Raw genomic sequence first — 15572 nt, 5'->3', positions numbered from 1 at the left:
TAATTTAATACAATATATTAATTTTAATTCAATTTATCGTAATTAAATTTAATGCCTAATTTAATTTAAATTAACTTTATTTTATTTAATTTAAATTTATTTTATTTAAAAATTTATTTAATTTAAATTTATTTTATTTAAATTTATTTAATTCAATTTTTTTAAATTTAATTTTATTGTATTTATTTTTGTTTAATTTGATTGAAATCAGAATTTTCCCCTCAATAATTATTAAGTTGTCAAGTTTTAATGAAATAATGACTTATTTCGATGACCGATGATTTACTGTGATTATTAAACTGATTGTGTACTTCCTAATAAAAATTAGATCAAGGCAAGCAATAAAATAGTCAGCAGTCGTCTAATTTGTAAATTATAATTTCTGCAATTTTAGGTGGTACTTAAATGCACGAATATATTTATTTTTTTTCATTAAAAGAAATTGTTCCAAAGAATTAAAATAATTATAAATTATAAATACTTCCTTAAAGGTACGTGCTGGTATTTCCGGCATCAGTTCACAGATCGATAAAGTATGCCAAATAGTTGTTGTGCTCTTTCGATAATGTTGAATTTTCAATTTTTTTTTTTAATACAATTCAGAATTTTTTCTGTTCACTTTTTTTTTCTTTTAGAGAAATTATGTTTCTGAATTTTCTTGACAAATGAGAAAACTTTATAAAAAAAGAACTAAGTCGAAGAATTTAACACTCTTTTTACAGTTCTACGAAGGAATGGAGAAATTATTTCCATTAGAATGAAATGACTTATTCAAATATTTGTCCTCATATCTGATATTTAATCAATAAAATATCTCATAGCAAAAGCGATATTAACATTCTTAATAAAATTCTGAATTTGAGCTGGTTTCTTTTTCTTTTACTTAACAAGTGAATAAATCTCTGTCTTTTTTTTTAACATTCCTATAAAAAACAGTCTTTATTTGTATTGGAAAAATACAAATTTCCATATTTCATCGAACGTTTCAATTGTTTATTCCTTTCAGTTTTAAGCACAAAGAACCGTTTAAATTTTTATGTTAAAAAATATTTTTTTTCCGACACATTTTCCATTTTCCACACCTCATAAAAAATTTCACGAAAAAGTAAAAATAAGATAAAAAAAAATTCACTTCACGTACCTTGATACATACATTCATCTCGAATATTTCTCTTATTTGGAAGACGGCATAATTTCTTGTAGGTAACGTCAAAGGTAGACACGATATTAAAATCGCAATTTTGATAAATTTTCATTTCAAGTTTGGAGTGTAGTACAATGAATCGAGGTAATTCCTCGTGATATCACCGACAATACTTCTATCAGCAATTTCTTGACTCATACCGTACAAGGCGAACTGAAATTGAGAAAAAAGTTTCTTTAAAATGATAATAACATTAAATCCAAAAATTTGTTTACCACGCTTGCTGAATTCAGTATTTAGAATTTTAATATTTAATAAACTGTTCTCTAGATTTATTAGTTCAGGCCTTGGATCGACTTTAAGAAGCAAAAAAAATTTCAAAATACAAAAAAAAAGTGTTTTAATTTATTTAGAATTGTCACAAAAATTAATTCTCTATATTTCCCTGACTTTTCTGATTTAAAAAAAATTAACTTTTTCCCTTCTAATAATAATTAATAAGTCTTTGTAAAATTCAATTATTTTTAAATAATTCTTTTTATAAAAATTAACATTTTTCAGTAAAAAATTTTTAGAATTAAAAAAAAATTTTATGAATTAACTTCCTTTCGTAATCATATTATTCAAAACATAAAATTTTTTCCGATAATAAAAATTTAATTATTTCTAAAAATTTATACAACTGTAATTCTTTTAAAATTCAATTATTTTCTAGAATTTTAATTAAATTTACGAAAATAAGTTTAATAATTATTTTAAATAAGTATTTTCAAATATAAATTATTAAATAATATCTAATGAAATCAAAATAAAATAGAAAATTTTTAATTCCAAACCTTCTGAAATTTAATTATCTTTAAAAATTACTGCACTGATTTCTCCAAAATTCAATTCATTTCTACAATTTTTAACTAAAATTCTTCTGCAAATTAATTATTTTTAATTACCTATTTTAATATAATTTAGAGAAATTTTTTTGAGAGTATTTTGTTTTTAGAAAATGACAGTTCTCTTAAAATTCGTCCAAGATTCAATTGTTTTCAATTTAATATTACGAAATTTCGATTATTACAAAATATTCAAAAATTCATCTAATTTCAGAAAATTCTGATTGAATATTTTTCAAAATTCTAATTTCTTTATCATTGTTAATTAAAATTATTCAAAATTTAAATTTTCAGAAATCTTAGTTTGAAACCTTTTGAAATTTAATTATTCCTCAAAATGTTTACTATAGGACTAATTAAATATTTAATAATTTTATAAAATTAATAACTAAAATTCTTCTCTAAATTAAATAGTCAAATGCTTTTAATAATTTTAAGAAAGTCATTCGATAATTCAATCACACAAAAGAAAAGAAAATTCACTTAAATTTTTTCAATTTCAAAAAACTGTGAATTAAAATTTATCAAAAAGTCTTAGTTCGCCATAATTTTTAATTAAAATTATTAAAAATTCAATTTTTCTGAAATTTTTGTCTGAAACCTTTTGAAATTTAATTATTTCTAAAAACGTTTACTAGAACTCTTCAAATATTTAATTATTTTCTTGAATTGTTAACTAAACATTTTCTCTAAAATTAATTATTAAATTATTTTTAATAATTTTAAGAAAGTTATTCGATAATTCAATTATTCAAAAAAAGGAAAAAGATAATATACTTAAATGTTTTTAATTTCAAAAAACTGAATTAAAATTTATCTCAGTTCTCCGTAATTTTTAATTAAAATTATTAAAAATTCAATTTTTCAAAAATTTTAATTTTAAACCTATTGAAACTATTTCTAATAATTTCTGCGTTTACTCTTTCACAATTCAATTATTTTCTGGAATTTATAGCTAAAATTCATCTCTAATTTAATGGTTTTTCCTAATTTTCAAAAAGTTTTTTGAGAATTGAATTATTTAAAAAGAAAAAATTAATTTTTTAAAAATAAAAATTGCAAACTCTAACTCTTCATAATTTTTTTGAAATTTTTAACATAGAAGAGAAAATTTATGGACAATTCAAGTATTTTGGTATTTTCAAAGGACACCAAAAATTGGATTTTGTGTAGCATTTCTAGAAATTTGGTATTTTTCCAATACTTTGGATAAAATTTCCTAAATTCTGATTTTCCTGTGGACTTGCAAAAAAAAATAATAATTACATCAAAAAGTCGAATTTTATCAAAATAAGTTGAAAACAGTTGTATTTTCTAAAAATAGTTGAAAAAAAGTCAAAATGTCTTACTATCCAAGGCCTGCTAGTTTAAATTTAATTAATTAATTGTTTACTAAATTCACAAGTTTAAATTTTAATTTAATTAATTCTTTATACTAAATTTACAATTTTAATTTTTAATTTACCTGGCCTTTCACAGGAACATCCGGATTCTTCATTATAATGTCGAGAGCGTTCTGTACATCGTCCAAAAATTGATCAGCGACACCTTTCTCAGTGTGAACGTGCGTAACGCATAAATGAATAGCGCTTGGAAATTGAAGAGAATTTAAATTCCAACCCTTAGCTCTAAGCGATTCGCCAAGTCGGTAAATATGAAAGACCTCGGAGCCAATTGACACCACAGAAGTCGCCGGAGTACCAAGAATGCAAATACCATTCATTTTTCTCAACCTGAAATATTAATTAATCAATAATAATAAAATACTTTTCTAATAAAGAAAATAATATTCCAATAAAGAAATAATTTTCTAATAAAGAAATTATACTATTCCAATATAGAAATAATTTTCCAATAAAATCTACTTTTCAAATAAAAACTATTTTTCTAATAAAAACTACTTTTCAAATAAAAAAATACTTTTTCAAAAAAAAATACTTTTCCAATAAAAATTACTTTTCCAATAAAAACTACTTTACAAATAAAAAAATACTTTTCTAATAAAAAATGATTTTCCAAAAAATACGTTTCCAATACAAAATACTTTTAAAAAACCTGTATGATACTTTATTCAATAAGAAAAATAATTTTTTTCTAAAGGAGTAAATTCTTATTGACTCCTCGAAACAAATTTTGAGTTTAAATTCTCACGTACTCTCTTTCAATATATTTGGAAGTGTCGATAATTTTTCTCGTCGCCTCCAAGTAACCGGTGTTTCCAAAATACATCAAGGATGCCCAGCAGGATGCAATAATGCCACCGGCCCGGGAACCATTTACAGTTGGAGATCCATAAATTCCCCCCGGCCAATCCGTTGACACTGTGTATTGATGATTTCTATATTTTTTATCACGATAAAGAATTATCGATGAACCCTTCGGTGCATAACCATACTGAAATAAGATTTCAATTAAAATAAAATTTCCTCCTTCGGGGAAAGCAAAAAGAAAAACTTTCAACTTAGAGAGAAATTAATTTTTAACAAACAAAAATTGCCGACCTTATGAGTGTCGGCAGAAATACTCGTTACTCCCGGAAGTCTAAAATCAAATGGCGGCAAATTATATCCGACTTTCTCCATAAAGCAAATTAAAAATCCACCCAGGCAAGCGTCAACGTGAACTGGAATATCATAACGAACTCCAAGATTTGAAATTAATTCGATATTGTCCATTGTTCCGTAAGGGAAATTCGGAGTCGATCCAACGAGCTGTAAAATTTAATTTTAGAAATTCATTCTAGAAAATTTGTCATCATTTTTTTTTTCTTTCAAAGAAAGCAAAGAATTTTCTATTTGTGAATTTTCTTTCATTTGGAAATTCACAATTATCTTACCATAATGGTATTTTTGCTGATTGCTCTTTTCATTGCTTCGATATTGACAGTGTAAGTTTTTGAATCAACCGGTACGAGGCGTAATTTTATTTTTAAAAATTGAGCAGCCTTATCGAATGCCGAATGAGCAGTTGTGGGGATAACCATTTCAGGCTTCTTGATTCCCTTCACCTCCTTCGCATAATCTCTGTAAGCCTTGCACGCTAGGAGAATTGATTCCGTCCCACCTGTTGTCATCTGAAAAAAGAATCGATACGTTTAATAATTAAAATATATTAAAAAAGTCTGATACGTTTTGAAAAAAAAAATTCAATTCAATATTGAATTAAGTATTTAAACAAGAAAAAAGTATTTTAAAAAAACGTATTTAAAAAAGAGAAAAATATTTAAAAACAGAAAAGAAGTATTTAAAAAAGAAAAGAATTATTCAAAAGTATTACAAAGTATTTATAACAATACAAATTATAATAAGCGGTTATAAAATAGAGAATCGAATTTTTAATTGTAGTATTATAGAGAATCGTGTAAATAAAATTAAATAGAAATAAAATAAATGCCTATTTACCGTTCCACAGGTGGCTTCGTCTCCATTAAACAAATTACAAGTAATTCTCACAACTTCAGCTTCCATTTTACAAACGCCGGGAAAAACATCAGGATGAAGGGGATTAGTGTAGGAAGCGATTTGATAAATACTGCCCATTAATTGAATAAGATTTTTATCGTTTTTATAAACTGTTCCAGATACTTTGCCACTTTGCCAATCGTATTCACCTGTAATTAATATTTTAATTACTGTAAATACTAATTCACTGTAATAATTTTATTCTCAAAATAACAGGCCTCGGATCGAATTTAAGGAATAAAGAAAATTTCTTTTATCGATTAAAAATACAAAAAAAAAGTTGGAAAAGTTAATTTAGTTTTGTCATAAAAATTTTATTTTGTATTTCGCTGACCTTTCTCTGATTTCTAAATTATTTGTTTTTCCACGAGAAATAAAATTTCTAAAAATTTCAATTTAAATCCTCATGAAATTTAATAATTTCTAAAAATTACAACCATAACTCTTTCAAAATTCAATTATTTTCTACAATTTTTAACTAAACTTCATCTCTAAATCAATTATTTATTTCTAAAAATTTTCTGAAATTTCTTCGAGAATTCAATAATTTAAATACAAAAGTTCAATTTTTTAGGCAGACATTTTTTCGACTTTTGGAAGTTGATGGAAAAAAATTAAAAAAGAAGAATACGACGACGTTTCAATTTTTTATATTAATTGTAACTTTAACTATCCTTTTTTAAAAAAAAAGTTATTAAGGTTTATTTTCAAAACAAAAAGAAATTCTTAAAATTAATTTTGTTTAAATATTTTTAAATACTTCTTAAAAGATAATAGTTTTTCAATCATATAACTACAATTAATTGAAAAATTTCCAAACAATTAAACTTTGGTAAAATCTTTTAAAAATAATTAAATTTTTGAAAAATAGTAAAAAAAGCAATTTTTTTTTACTTTGTGCGAAGATAAATTTAAAAATTCTGCTAAAACAATTCTAAGAATTAGATTTTTAAAAATATTATAATGGCATTTTTCAAAAATAATTGAATATCTTAAAAGAATTTTTGTATAATTATAAAAAAACTAATTAACTTTTTGAAGAATTATAATTAAAAAGTTTTGTACATGATTGATTTCTCCAAAATGTGAAAAATAATTCTAGAAAATTTTAATGTTATTATTTTTTCTATGTATTTAAATTTTCGAAAATATGTAATTGAAAATATTGAAAATAAATCAATTTTAAAGAATTAGAATCAAAAAAATTCTAAGAATTACTTTTTTCAAAAAATATTTTAATACATTTTTTAGAAGCTAATTTTCAGTAATTTCTATTTTTAAATTTACATTTGAAGATTTTTTATTCAAAAATGTTGAGAATTTAATTATTTACGAAAATTTTCAATTAACATTCTTCAAAAGTTGATTTTTTAAAATTGTAATAAAATACTTGAAAAAAATCAATTTATTTTTAACGAAATTTTACAAAATTCCAATTATTCAAAATCTTTTTAATTTTGTATTTCGAAAATTTAATTAGAAAATTAGTTGAATTAATCTTTAACGTCCGAGATCTTTTATAAAATAAGACAAATAAAACGAAAACATTTATAAATATAATTTTATTCATTGTCCGAACGTTTTCATTTGCCTTATTTAATTAGGAAAATTATTCAACAAAAAATTTTGAAAGATTTGTCTATAGCTTTTTTTACCCTGTAGAAATCGAAATAAATTGCAAATTGTGTACGAAAAATGTGGTATTTTGTTGCAATATTTGAAAGAAATGTAGAAAAAGTCGCAATTTTTTAAAATAAATCTATAAAAGAAGTATTTTTTTAAAATAGTCGAAGAAAGTCGAAAAAGTTATAATATCCGAGGCCTGAAAATACTAAAATAGAACTAGAAGTTCTTCCAAATATTTTAATTTATTGCTTTTTTTTCCGAAATAAGTATTCAATTTGAATCTTACCTAATTTAATATATTGATCGACTAATTTCAAAATTTCCTCGGAGCTCAAACCTTTTGCTGGAAGATGAATAATATATGGCACATCTTTCACTCTATTAGCAACATCTTTGTTAAAATCTGTAACAACTTTGCTTAATTCATTATCAATTTTATCCCTGATTGAAGGTATATACCGAGCTAATTTAAGTCCCTTTTTCTTAGCCCGTTCAACGAGACCTTAACACAAAAACAAAAATCATTAAATCAATTATAATTTACCTCATAAATTTATAAATATTTAAAATTCCATAATTTCATACTTTCATCTTGAAAAATCAAGTCCCAGAGCCAAATACTTGTAAGTAACGTGGTTGTAGTTATCGTAACAATTTGCCAAGGTTCTTTTTCTTTAAAAACATCATTAATAAAGAATTTTATCGTTCCCACCAATGGAATGTTTACCATATCTAAAAAAAATTTTCTTAATATTTTAAAGTCTTATGCAAAAGAATGCACAGAAAAGAATGTTATTGATAAAATATGTAGCACACAAAATTGGAACACACTAACGTATCGAGGTAAATGTGCAAAGTAATTGCAGTTAAATATTTAAAGAAATATAATACTTACTTAAAATTACTTTTTTGAAGTACGACCACAGTGACAATGTAGCAGATAATTGAAGATATTCTCGATATTTTAAATATTAACTAAGAATTAACACGTTATTGTAAGAGAAATCAGAGAAATGTACCACTGTTTCTTATCACCTTATCTAAATTTAAATCAAATTATCTTTGTCCACATTGTTTGCCGCATGAAAACAAAAGAGAATAGAAGAAGAAGTGGAAAAAATTAACCAACATAAATCAACATAAATACTGTAGAATCATTGTAAATTGTCATTGCAACAATGGTAACTTTCTGTATCGCACAGTAACGTGACAGGCGTGACAGTTTTGAGGTTAGGTTAGGTTAGGTTAGTCGAAGTTGATCGGTTGGTGGGGAAGTTTTCTTCTTTTCCGACTTAATTCTAACCTTTTTCAGTTGCGCGTGGGACCCGTGGCCATGTGTATCATTTAAAATTCTTCCTAATTTTTCTAAATGCTACAGGGTCCCTTGAACCTCTCACGGTTTCAAAAGCCGTTTATTACATTTAAAAAAAATTTACAAGTGAAATTTAAATTATAATTGTCTTCTTAGAAGAAAATTTTTTGTTTGTTTTGAAAAATCGTGTGCTACCCCGGTAAAATTTTTCCACCCTCATTAAAAACACGCGCAAAGAAAATTTCTCATCAGTTTATTTATTTATTTTCGTGTAATTTAAGTTAATGTAGTATTTCGTCAATTGTTAGGATTGTTAGTAAAGAAATAATCGTATTATTCATTAAAATCCCAGTGGAAAAAAAACTGTCATTGAAGTTCAATAAAAGGGGGAAAAAAAGGAAATAATTATCAAGCTAGTCATAAAATTTTTGTTTATAGTAATTTGTGTAGTTCTGTTTATTTACATATGCCGTAATTAATGCTGGAAGTACGTAGAAATATGTTCTTTGGGGTTTGTGTAACTGTGGGAATTGTCCTTTTGGCCTCCAAGTATCGCGACAACGTATTTCGGAGTGTCAAACAATTTTGCCACAGTATCACCAATACAAATCGCAAGGATGACGAGGAAGAAATTAAAGAAGATAGAAAAGATGTAAAACTATCATTAGACAAGGTTATTCTGGCTGATTCGCCAGAACAATGCGATTACGCTGTTCAACGTATTCGCGGGTAAATTTACTTTTATTAAATTAAATTTATTAAATTCCTAATTATTTCGAATAATTGGGAAAAATTTCCAAATTTTTAAAAATGAAATTATTCATTCGATTTAATTATTCTGATGAAAATTATTTTCATGTAAGAGAATTGTGAATAACTCATTTGAAAGTAAACATTTCTTTTGTTTACTTTCATATTATCATCATCATCTTTTGTTATCTATTTATTGTTTTCAATAATATCAAATATTTCTCGATTTTAATTATGTTTACATTTTTTTAGAGACTTGTCGAACGGCATATTGGGCTTTGATTGTGAATGGGTCAATGACGGACCGGTTTCATTACTTCAACTTGCCACTGATAATGGTGTTTGTGCCTTATTTCGAATTGGAAAAATTGGATATGTTCCACCAAAATTAAAAGTAATTTTAATTGCATTTTTTTACGTGAATATGAAAAATTTCGTTAGTAATATTAAAGAAAATTTATTGCGATTTTTTGAAAAATTTTAATTTCAATTCTATTGAAGTTAGTTTTAATTTTTAAAATTTTAACTCATTTCTTTGAAAGAATTCAACTATCTTAATAAATCTTAAGATTCTTTCCAGAAGTTCAATTATTTTTAAAAATTCTCGTCAACATTTCAATTATCTTTCTAAATAGCAAAATTCTTCGCTGAAATTCAATTATATTCAGGAATTTTTATAAAATTAATTGTAAAATACAATTCTTTTCATAAATAACAATATTCATAGCAAAAATTCAATTATATTAAAAATTAATAAATTTCTTCGCTAAAATTCAATTTCTTAAAAAATTAATAAAATTCTTCGCAGAAATTCAATTATTTTTAAAAGTAATCAAATTCAATTATTTTCAAAAATTTTAATAAAATTAATGGCAAAATTTAAATTATTTTCAAAAATTTTTCTTAATTCAATGATTTTCAAAATTCTACTATTTTTATAAAATTTCCCAAAAGAATTTAATTAATAAACAAAAATTTTGATACTATTCTATACAAACATTCCATTATTTTCAAAAAAAAAAAATACAAATTTCACAAGAATTCTATTATTTAAAATAGAATTTGCATACATTCTTTAGAAAAAATCAAATGTTTCAAATTTTTTGCATTAAATCCTTCGCAGTAATTCAATTCTTTTCAGGGTTTGAATTATTTTCATAAATAATAAAATCATTCGGAGGAAGTCAATTATTTTCATAAATACATAACAATTTTCATCACAAGAATTGAATTATTTTCAAAAGTAATCAAATTTAATTATTTAAAAAAATTGTTTTAATTCAATAATTTGTATATCTATTACTTTAATAAAATTTCCCAAAAGAATCTAATTATTTAAATACAATTTTAACAAAATTGTACACGAATATTCAATTTTATTTTCTAAAATAATGAAAATTTCACAGGAATTTCATTATTAAAAATAGAATTTGTAATACATTTTTTCGAAAAAAACCAATTGTTTGAAACTTTTTTATAAAATTCTTCGCAATAATTCAATTATTTTTATAAATAATACTCATTGTAGAATTTCAATTATTTTTAATATAATTTTAATCAAATTCCTCGAAAAATGTATTCTTTTTGAAAATTTTATTAAAATTCGTCGAAAAAATTCCATTATTTAAAAATTTTTGAATAAAATTCTTTATGAGAATTCAATTTTAAAAAACATTCAATTGTTCAATAAATTATTATTTATTTTTGTATTTAAATAATTAAATTCTTGTGTAATTTTCTAATAAAAATTAATTTAAAAATTAATTACAGATAAAGTTTTAGATAATAATTTAATTTTTGAGGAGTTACTAATAATTTCAATTTTTAGAAATAATTGAATTTTGCAAAAGTTTTAAATTAAAATCTTTGACAATTTGAATTTTTCATACTTTTTGAAAAAAATTCTATGGAACTAATGTTTTTCAAAAAGCTTAATCGAATTTTTTAAAAATTATTAGAAGTTTATATTTTCTAATGTATATTTAATATTAATGAATTTCCGAATAATCGAAATTTTGTAAAATTGAGTTAAAAACAAATATCTTCATGTTATATGTTATATCTTCATGTTTTTTAATAATATTCTCATAAGTTTATAATATTACTTATAAGTAATTGAATTTCAAAAGGTTTGAATTCGAAATTTTGAAAATCTTCGTTTTCATGGAAAAATAATAATGATTAAATATTTATTTGAAAATAATGTCATTGGTATTTTTGAATAATTTTACAATTAAGGAAATTCGTAAATAAATTTAATAGAATATTTTTTTGAGTATCTAATCATTTTTAGAGTGAATCAGAATATTCTCTAGGGTCAGGGAAAGAGTCAAAATTTTATCTGGAAATCAAGAAAAAGTTAGGGGAAAATAAAATAAAATTTTTGTGGCAAACCTGATTGTATTTTTTATTTATTTATTTATTATTTCAATGAATATAGGAGCTGCTGTCAAATAGACACCTTCTGAAAGTGGGCGTAGCTCCATTCGAAGATGGGAGGAAATTAACGAAAGATTATGGATGTAAAATTTATGGAACATTGGATCTCAGGACTCTTGCAGAGCGTCTTGATCTTCCGAGTCCAAAGAGTTTGGCAGCATTGAGCTTAGAATATCTTGGGCTTGAATTGGAAAAAGTTGTGGAAATTCGATGCAGTGATTGGAATAATGACACTCTCACTGATGATCAAATTGCTTATGCAGCTTATGATGCGTTAGCTTCAATGTTTATATACCATCAGGTGATGACTCAACATTATTTAACAAAAATTTATTATTTTTCGAAGAAAATTAAAAAAAAAATTTTTTTCTTCTATTTTATTTCTTTTATTTTTTTGGTTCTAAAATTACTTTTTTCTATGTTAGATTTTGCGAAGAGCGAAACGAAAGAGATCACTGTGGCAACATTTGGTACAGTTCTTTAAGAACATTTGGGAGAAAGATGAAGATGAAAAATTTTATGGCTTACCTAATGGCGTTCTCGACGCGAGGTAGTAAAAAATATTTAAATTATTTATTTAGTTTTTTAAATTATTAATTTTTATTTATTTAATTCTTTAGTTTCGAGTGTATTTGATCTGTTAATTTATTTGTAGGTTCAAGGCTCAAAGGGGTAGTGCAGTCAGTAGTACAACTTCAAATAATAACAATAATAAATTAAATCAAATATTAAATAGAAGTATTGATGGATCTACATCGAACAAGAATAGCATTCCAGCGAGAAATAAACCATTGTATCATAATTGTTATCTCCAAGCTCCGGATGGAGATACTCTGTGTACGTGTGATCGTAAGAAGGCCGAGTGGTATGTTGCGAAAGAATTGGGACAAGTCGTTAATGAAGATCCATATACAGTGAGACTTAAATTCGAACCGTCTGGACGGGCTTTGGGCGAAGTTGGCCAGTACTACACTCAAGTGAAACTCAATCAGTGTGTTGTTTGTGGTACCAATGAAAAATTTGTCCGCAAAAATGTTGTCCCAAGAGAATATCGCAAATATTTTCCACGTTAGTGTCAATTTCGAAATTTTAGTTACATTTTTATTTACTAAGTTGCAAAAGTATTTACAAATAGGATAACAACTTTTCCTCTATGAGGAAGCAATTATTTACAAATAAGTTACAAAATATTTTAGTTGAAAATTACAAAACACGAAATTTAAAATTTACTTTTGGTGGGTTTTTTATTTTGTAAATTTTGTTTCAGTTGTAATGAAAGCGCATCAATCTCACGATGTTTTGCTGCTCTGTCCATCGTGTCACGAAGTGAGTAATTATTACGATGTTGAATTAAGAAGACGTTTATCGCAAATGTGCGACGCACCGCTACCAGGACCGTCAAGTCATACGAGGGACGAAATTCCCCGAGGATGGCAAAAATTGCAATCGGCAGTAAGAGCATTAAGAGGTAAGGCCGTGATTCCTGCACAAAGACGCAAGGATCTCGAGTCTTACATTCTGCAATTTACTGGACAACGCGAATTTTCACCGATTCTATTGGACGTTCTTCACGAGAGGCTCAAAACTAAACCCGAGCCCAAAATTTCCAGTAAGACTGAACCACACGGTCTTAAGGTAAATAAAATTAATTTATAATAATATATAACATAAGAAAATAATAATTTAAGGGATAATTCCACCAATCTCAATTAAAAGTTAATCAATTATTATTAAAGCTAGTTTAATGGCTCACGATTGATTGATTGTAATTAATTAATTATTTATTAACTAATTATTTATTAGTTAATCATTCATTAACTTTTAATCGATATTGATGAAATTGACCCTTAATAATTGAAAATTTATAATTAAAAGAAATTAATTATAAAGTTTCTAAATGTATAAATAAATTTTAAAATTTCTAAATTTAAGTTTTTAATTTTTATTGCAATTAGTAAATTAAAAAAGTATTATTTATAGAAAATATGTCGTTCATTTGAATGTTCAAAACTTGTGAATAGTGAAATTTTATCAAATTTTTTTAGAAATAATTTATTTTTAATTACTTTATTAACATTTCTAAAAATTAAATTTTGAAGAATTTTAATTGCAAATTTTTTAAATAATTGAATTCTTAAAGATTTTTATGGAAAATTTTCAACTGAAAATATGAAACTGAAAATTAATAAAAATTAGCTTAAAAAATTAAATTAAAATATTTTTTTTTAAAAAAGTAATTCTCAGAATTTGTTATATTATAAATTTTTATATTTTCAATTAAATATTTCCAAAAATTCAAATATATCTATAAAATGAATAATTATATAATATTTTTTTAAAAAATCTTATTTTTATCAAAATTTTTGGAGAAATCAATTTTTTTTTAAATTTTTAATTAAAATTCTTGTAGAAATTATTTTATTTAATTTTTAAACAGTCCATAAAATCGTTTAAGAAATTCAATTTCAAAAAATTACATTACAATATTTTTAAAAAGTTAATTCTTAGAATTTTTTTAATTTTAATTCTTTAAAATTCAATTCTATTCGAGAAAAGTTAGAAAAAGAGTAGAAAGAGTAAAAAAATCTACTCTTTTCGATTTATCTTTAGAATTTATAATTAATTTTCTTTAAAATCTTAATTATTTTTTTTTATATTTTCCGAAAATTCGTTTAAAAAAGTCAATTATTAGCAAAATTTTGTTATTAAATTTCAATATTATTTGGGAATTTTTCAATTATATGTAATTAAAAATCCCTTCAAAAATTATTTAAATATATTTTTCAAAAAACTGCTTTTAAGGACATTTGAACCATTGTGACGTCACAGTTAGTGCAAAGCATGTATTTTAAAGCTGTGACGTCATAATGGTTCAAATACCCTTAAGAATTTTTTAAATATTTTTTTTGAAAATCAATTATTTTCAATATTTTTGGTTTACATTTTTTTAATAGTTCACAACTTCTTGAGAAAAACAATAAAAAATTACAGTTACAATTATAAAAGAAAATTGAATTTTTATTTATAAATAATTGAATACTCGAAGAATTTTTCGGAAAATTGTTAAAAATAATTGACTTAGAGAAAGATTTTAGTTAAAAATTCTAGAAAATAATTAAATTTTGAAGGAATTTCAGTTTTAATTTTTAAAAATAATTAAACTTCAGGTTTGAAATTTAAATTTCTAAAATTTAATCCTTGTGGAGAAATAAATAATAATTAAATATTTATTGTAGAAAATTATTAAAGTGATGAATAATTGAATTTAGAAATCCGCGAAAGAGAAAAAATATTTCAGAGAAATAAAAAATGAATTTTTCTTTTAAAACTAAATAAAAAATAAACGACTTTTTCTATTTTTTTTATCTCTATTCGACTTTTTTTAGCACTAAAGTCAATCCGTGGCTTGTTTACTTCTCTAATTAAATATTTTAGTAACGACTTTTAGTGAAAAGTATTCAAATAATAAATGCAAAAAAAATAAAAAAAATTTGATTATAAACAAAAATTTCCAAAAATTGCAGGTAGTGCGCCACTTTGAGAAAACAGAAGGCGGTCTGGTGGAACTCGAGAGGCTTTGGAGAGAACATTTTTTAACAGTAATGAAGCCTCGATTTCTACCGAAATTGTGGTCAGTCTGCCACAATCAAGAAAGACTCGCCATTCGTCAAACACAAAATCGAATAGAGCCACAGGATGCAAGATTGGCTGGATTAGCGCACTAAGTTATTTATTATTTATTTATTATCTTGTTTTCTAAAAAAAAAGTAATTTTAAATCGTACCTGAAAGGACTCGTATAAGAGCGAGTACTTACTTTTTTATAAAGACTGTATAAATGATTTCAAAAATCACTGTACTTATTATAGGAAAAAAAGAACAAATATTTATTCAAAGTACATAGTCTTTTTTTATATATAAATATATGTAATGTATACTTTAATATTTTTTTGT

General features: G+C 23.9%; 2 protein-coding genes across 2 annotated transcripts; one reads left to right on the top strand and one right to left on the bottom strand.

The window, feature by feature from the left end:
* Positions 1 to 357: 357 nt before the first annotated feature.
* On the bottom strand, positions 358 to 8311 carry LOC122501484 (sphingosine-1-phosphate lyase). The gene is made up of 9 exons (XM_043610991.1): positions 8014 to 8311; positions 7704 to 7850; positions 7405 to 7620; positions 5433 to 5641; positions 4868 to 5104; positions 4533 to 4742; positions 4187 to 4425; positions 3497 to 3764; positions 358 to 1357 (listed from the first exon to the last, which is right to left on the bottom strand). Exons 2-9 carry the CDS (start codon positions 7846 to 7848, stop codon positions 1253 to 1255), a joined length of 1629 nt encoding a protein of 542 aa, XP_043466926.1. The 5' UTR covers positions 7849 to 7850; positions 8014 to 8311; the 3' UTR covers positions 358 to 1252.
* Positions 8312 to 8437: 126 nt separating this feature from the next.
* On the top strand, positions 8438 to 15458 carry LOC122501478 (exonuclease 3'-5' domain-containing protein 2). The gene is made up of 7 exons (XM_043610979.1): positions 8438 to 9159; positions 9433 to 9574; positions 11621 to 11920; positions 12045 to 12169; positions 12275 to 12687; positions 12887 to 13254; positions 15144 to 15458. The coding sequence occupies exons 1-7, from the start codon at positions 8909 to 8911 to the stop codon at positions 15342 to 15344; spliced, it is 1800 nt and encodes a 599-aa protein (XP_043466914.1). The 5' UTR covers positions 8438 to 8908; the 3' UTR covers positions 15345 to 15458.
* The last annotated feature ends 114 nt before the right edge of the window (positions 15459 to 15572 follow it).

The sequence above is a fragment of the Leptopilina heterotoma genome, unplaced genomic scaffold, assembly GCF_015476425.1.
Source record: "Leptopilina heterotoma isolate Lh14 unplaced genomic scaffold, ASM1547642v1 Lhet_105, whole genome shotgun sequence".
Taxonomy (NCBI): Eukaryota; Metazoa; Arthropoda; class Insecta; order Hymenoptera; family Figitidae; genus Leptopilina; species Leptopilina heterotoma.
The sequence above is the reverse complement of the archived record's forward strand: the minus strand, read 5'-3'. Positions and strand labels throughout refer to the sequence as shown.

Bases quoted from the DNA above. Each gene is read 5' to 3' on its own strand.
- LOC122501484 (XM_043610991.1), bottom strand. From the start codon at position 7,848: ATGGTAAACATTCCATTGGTGGGAACGATAAAATTCTTTATTAATGAT. The intron at 5,105-5,432 runs GTAAATAGGCAT...TTCTTTTTTCAG, and splicing joins ACGAAGCCACCTGTGGAACG to ATGACAACAGGTGGGACGGA. The intron at 4,426-4,532 runs GTCGGCAATTTT...ATCTTATTTCAG, and splicing joins TTTCTGCCGACACTCATAAG to TATGGTTATGCACCGAAGGG.
- LOC122501478 (XM_043610979.1), top strand. From the start codon at position 8,909: ATGCTGGAAGTACGTAGAAATATGTTCTTTGGGGTTTGTGTAACTGTG. The intron at 12,170-12,274 runs GTAGTAAAAAAT...ATTTATTTGTAG, and splicing joins AATGGCGTTCTCGACGCGAG to GTTCAAGGCTCAAAGGGGTA. The intron at 13,255-15,143 runs GTAAATAAAATT...CAAAAATTGCAG, and splicing joins CTGAACCACACGGTCTTAAG to GTAGTGCGCCACTTTGAGAA.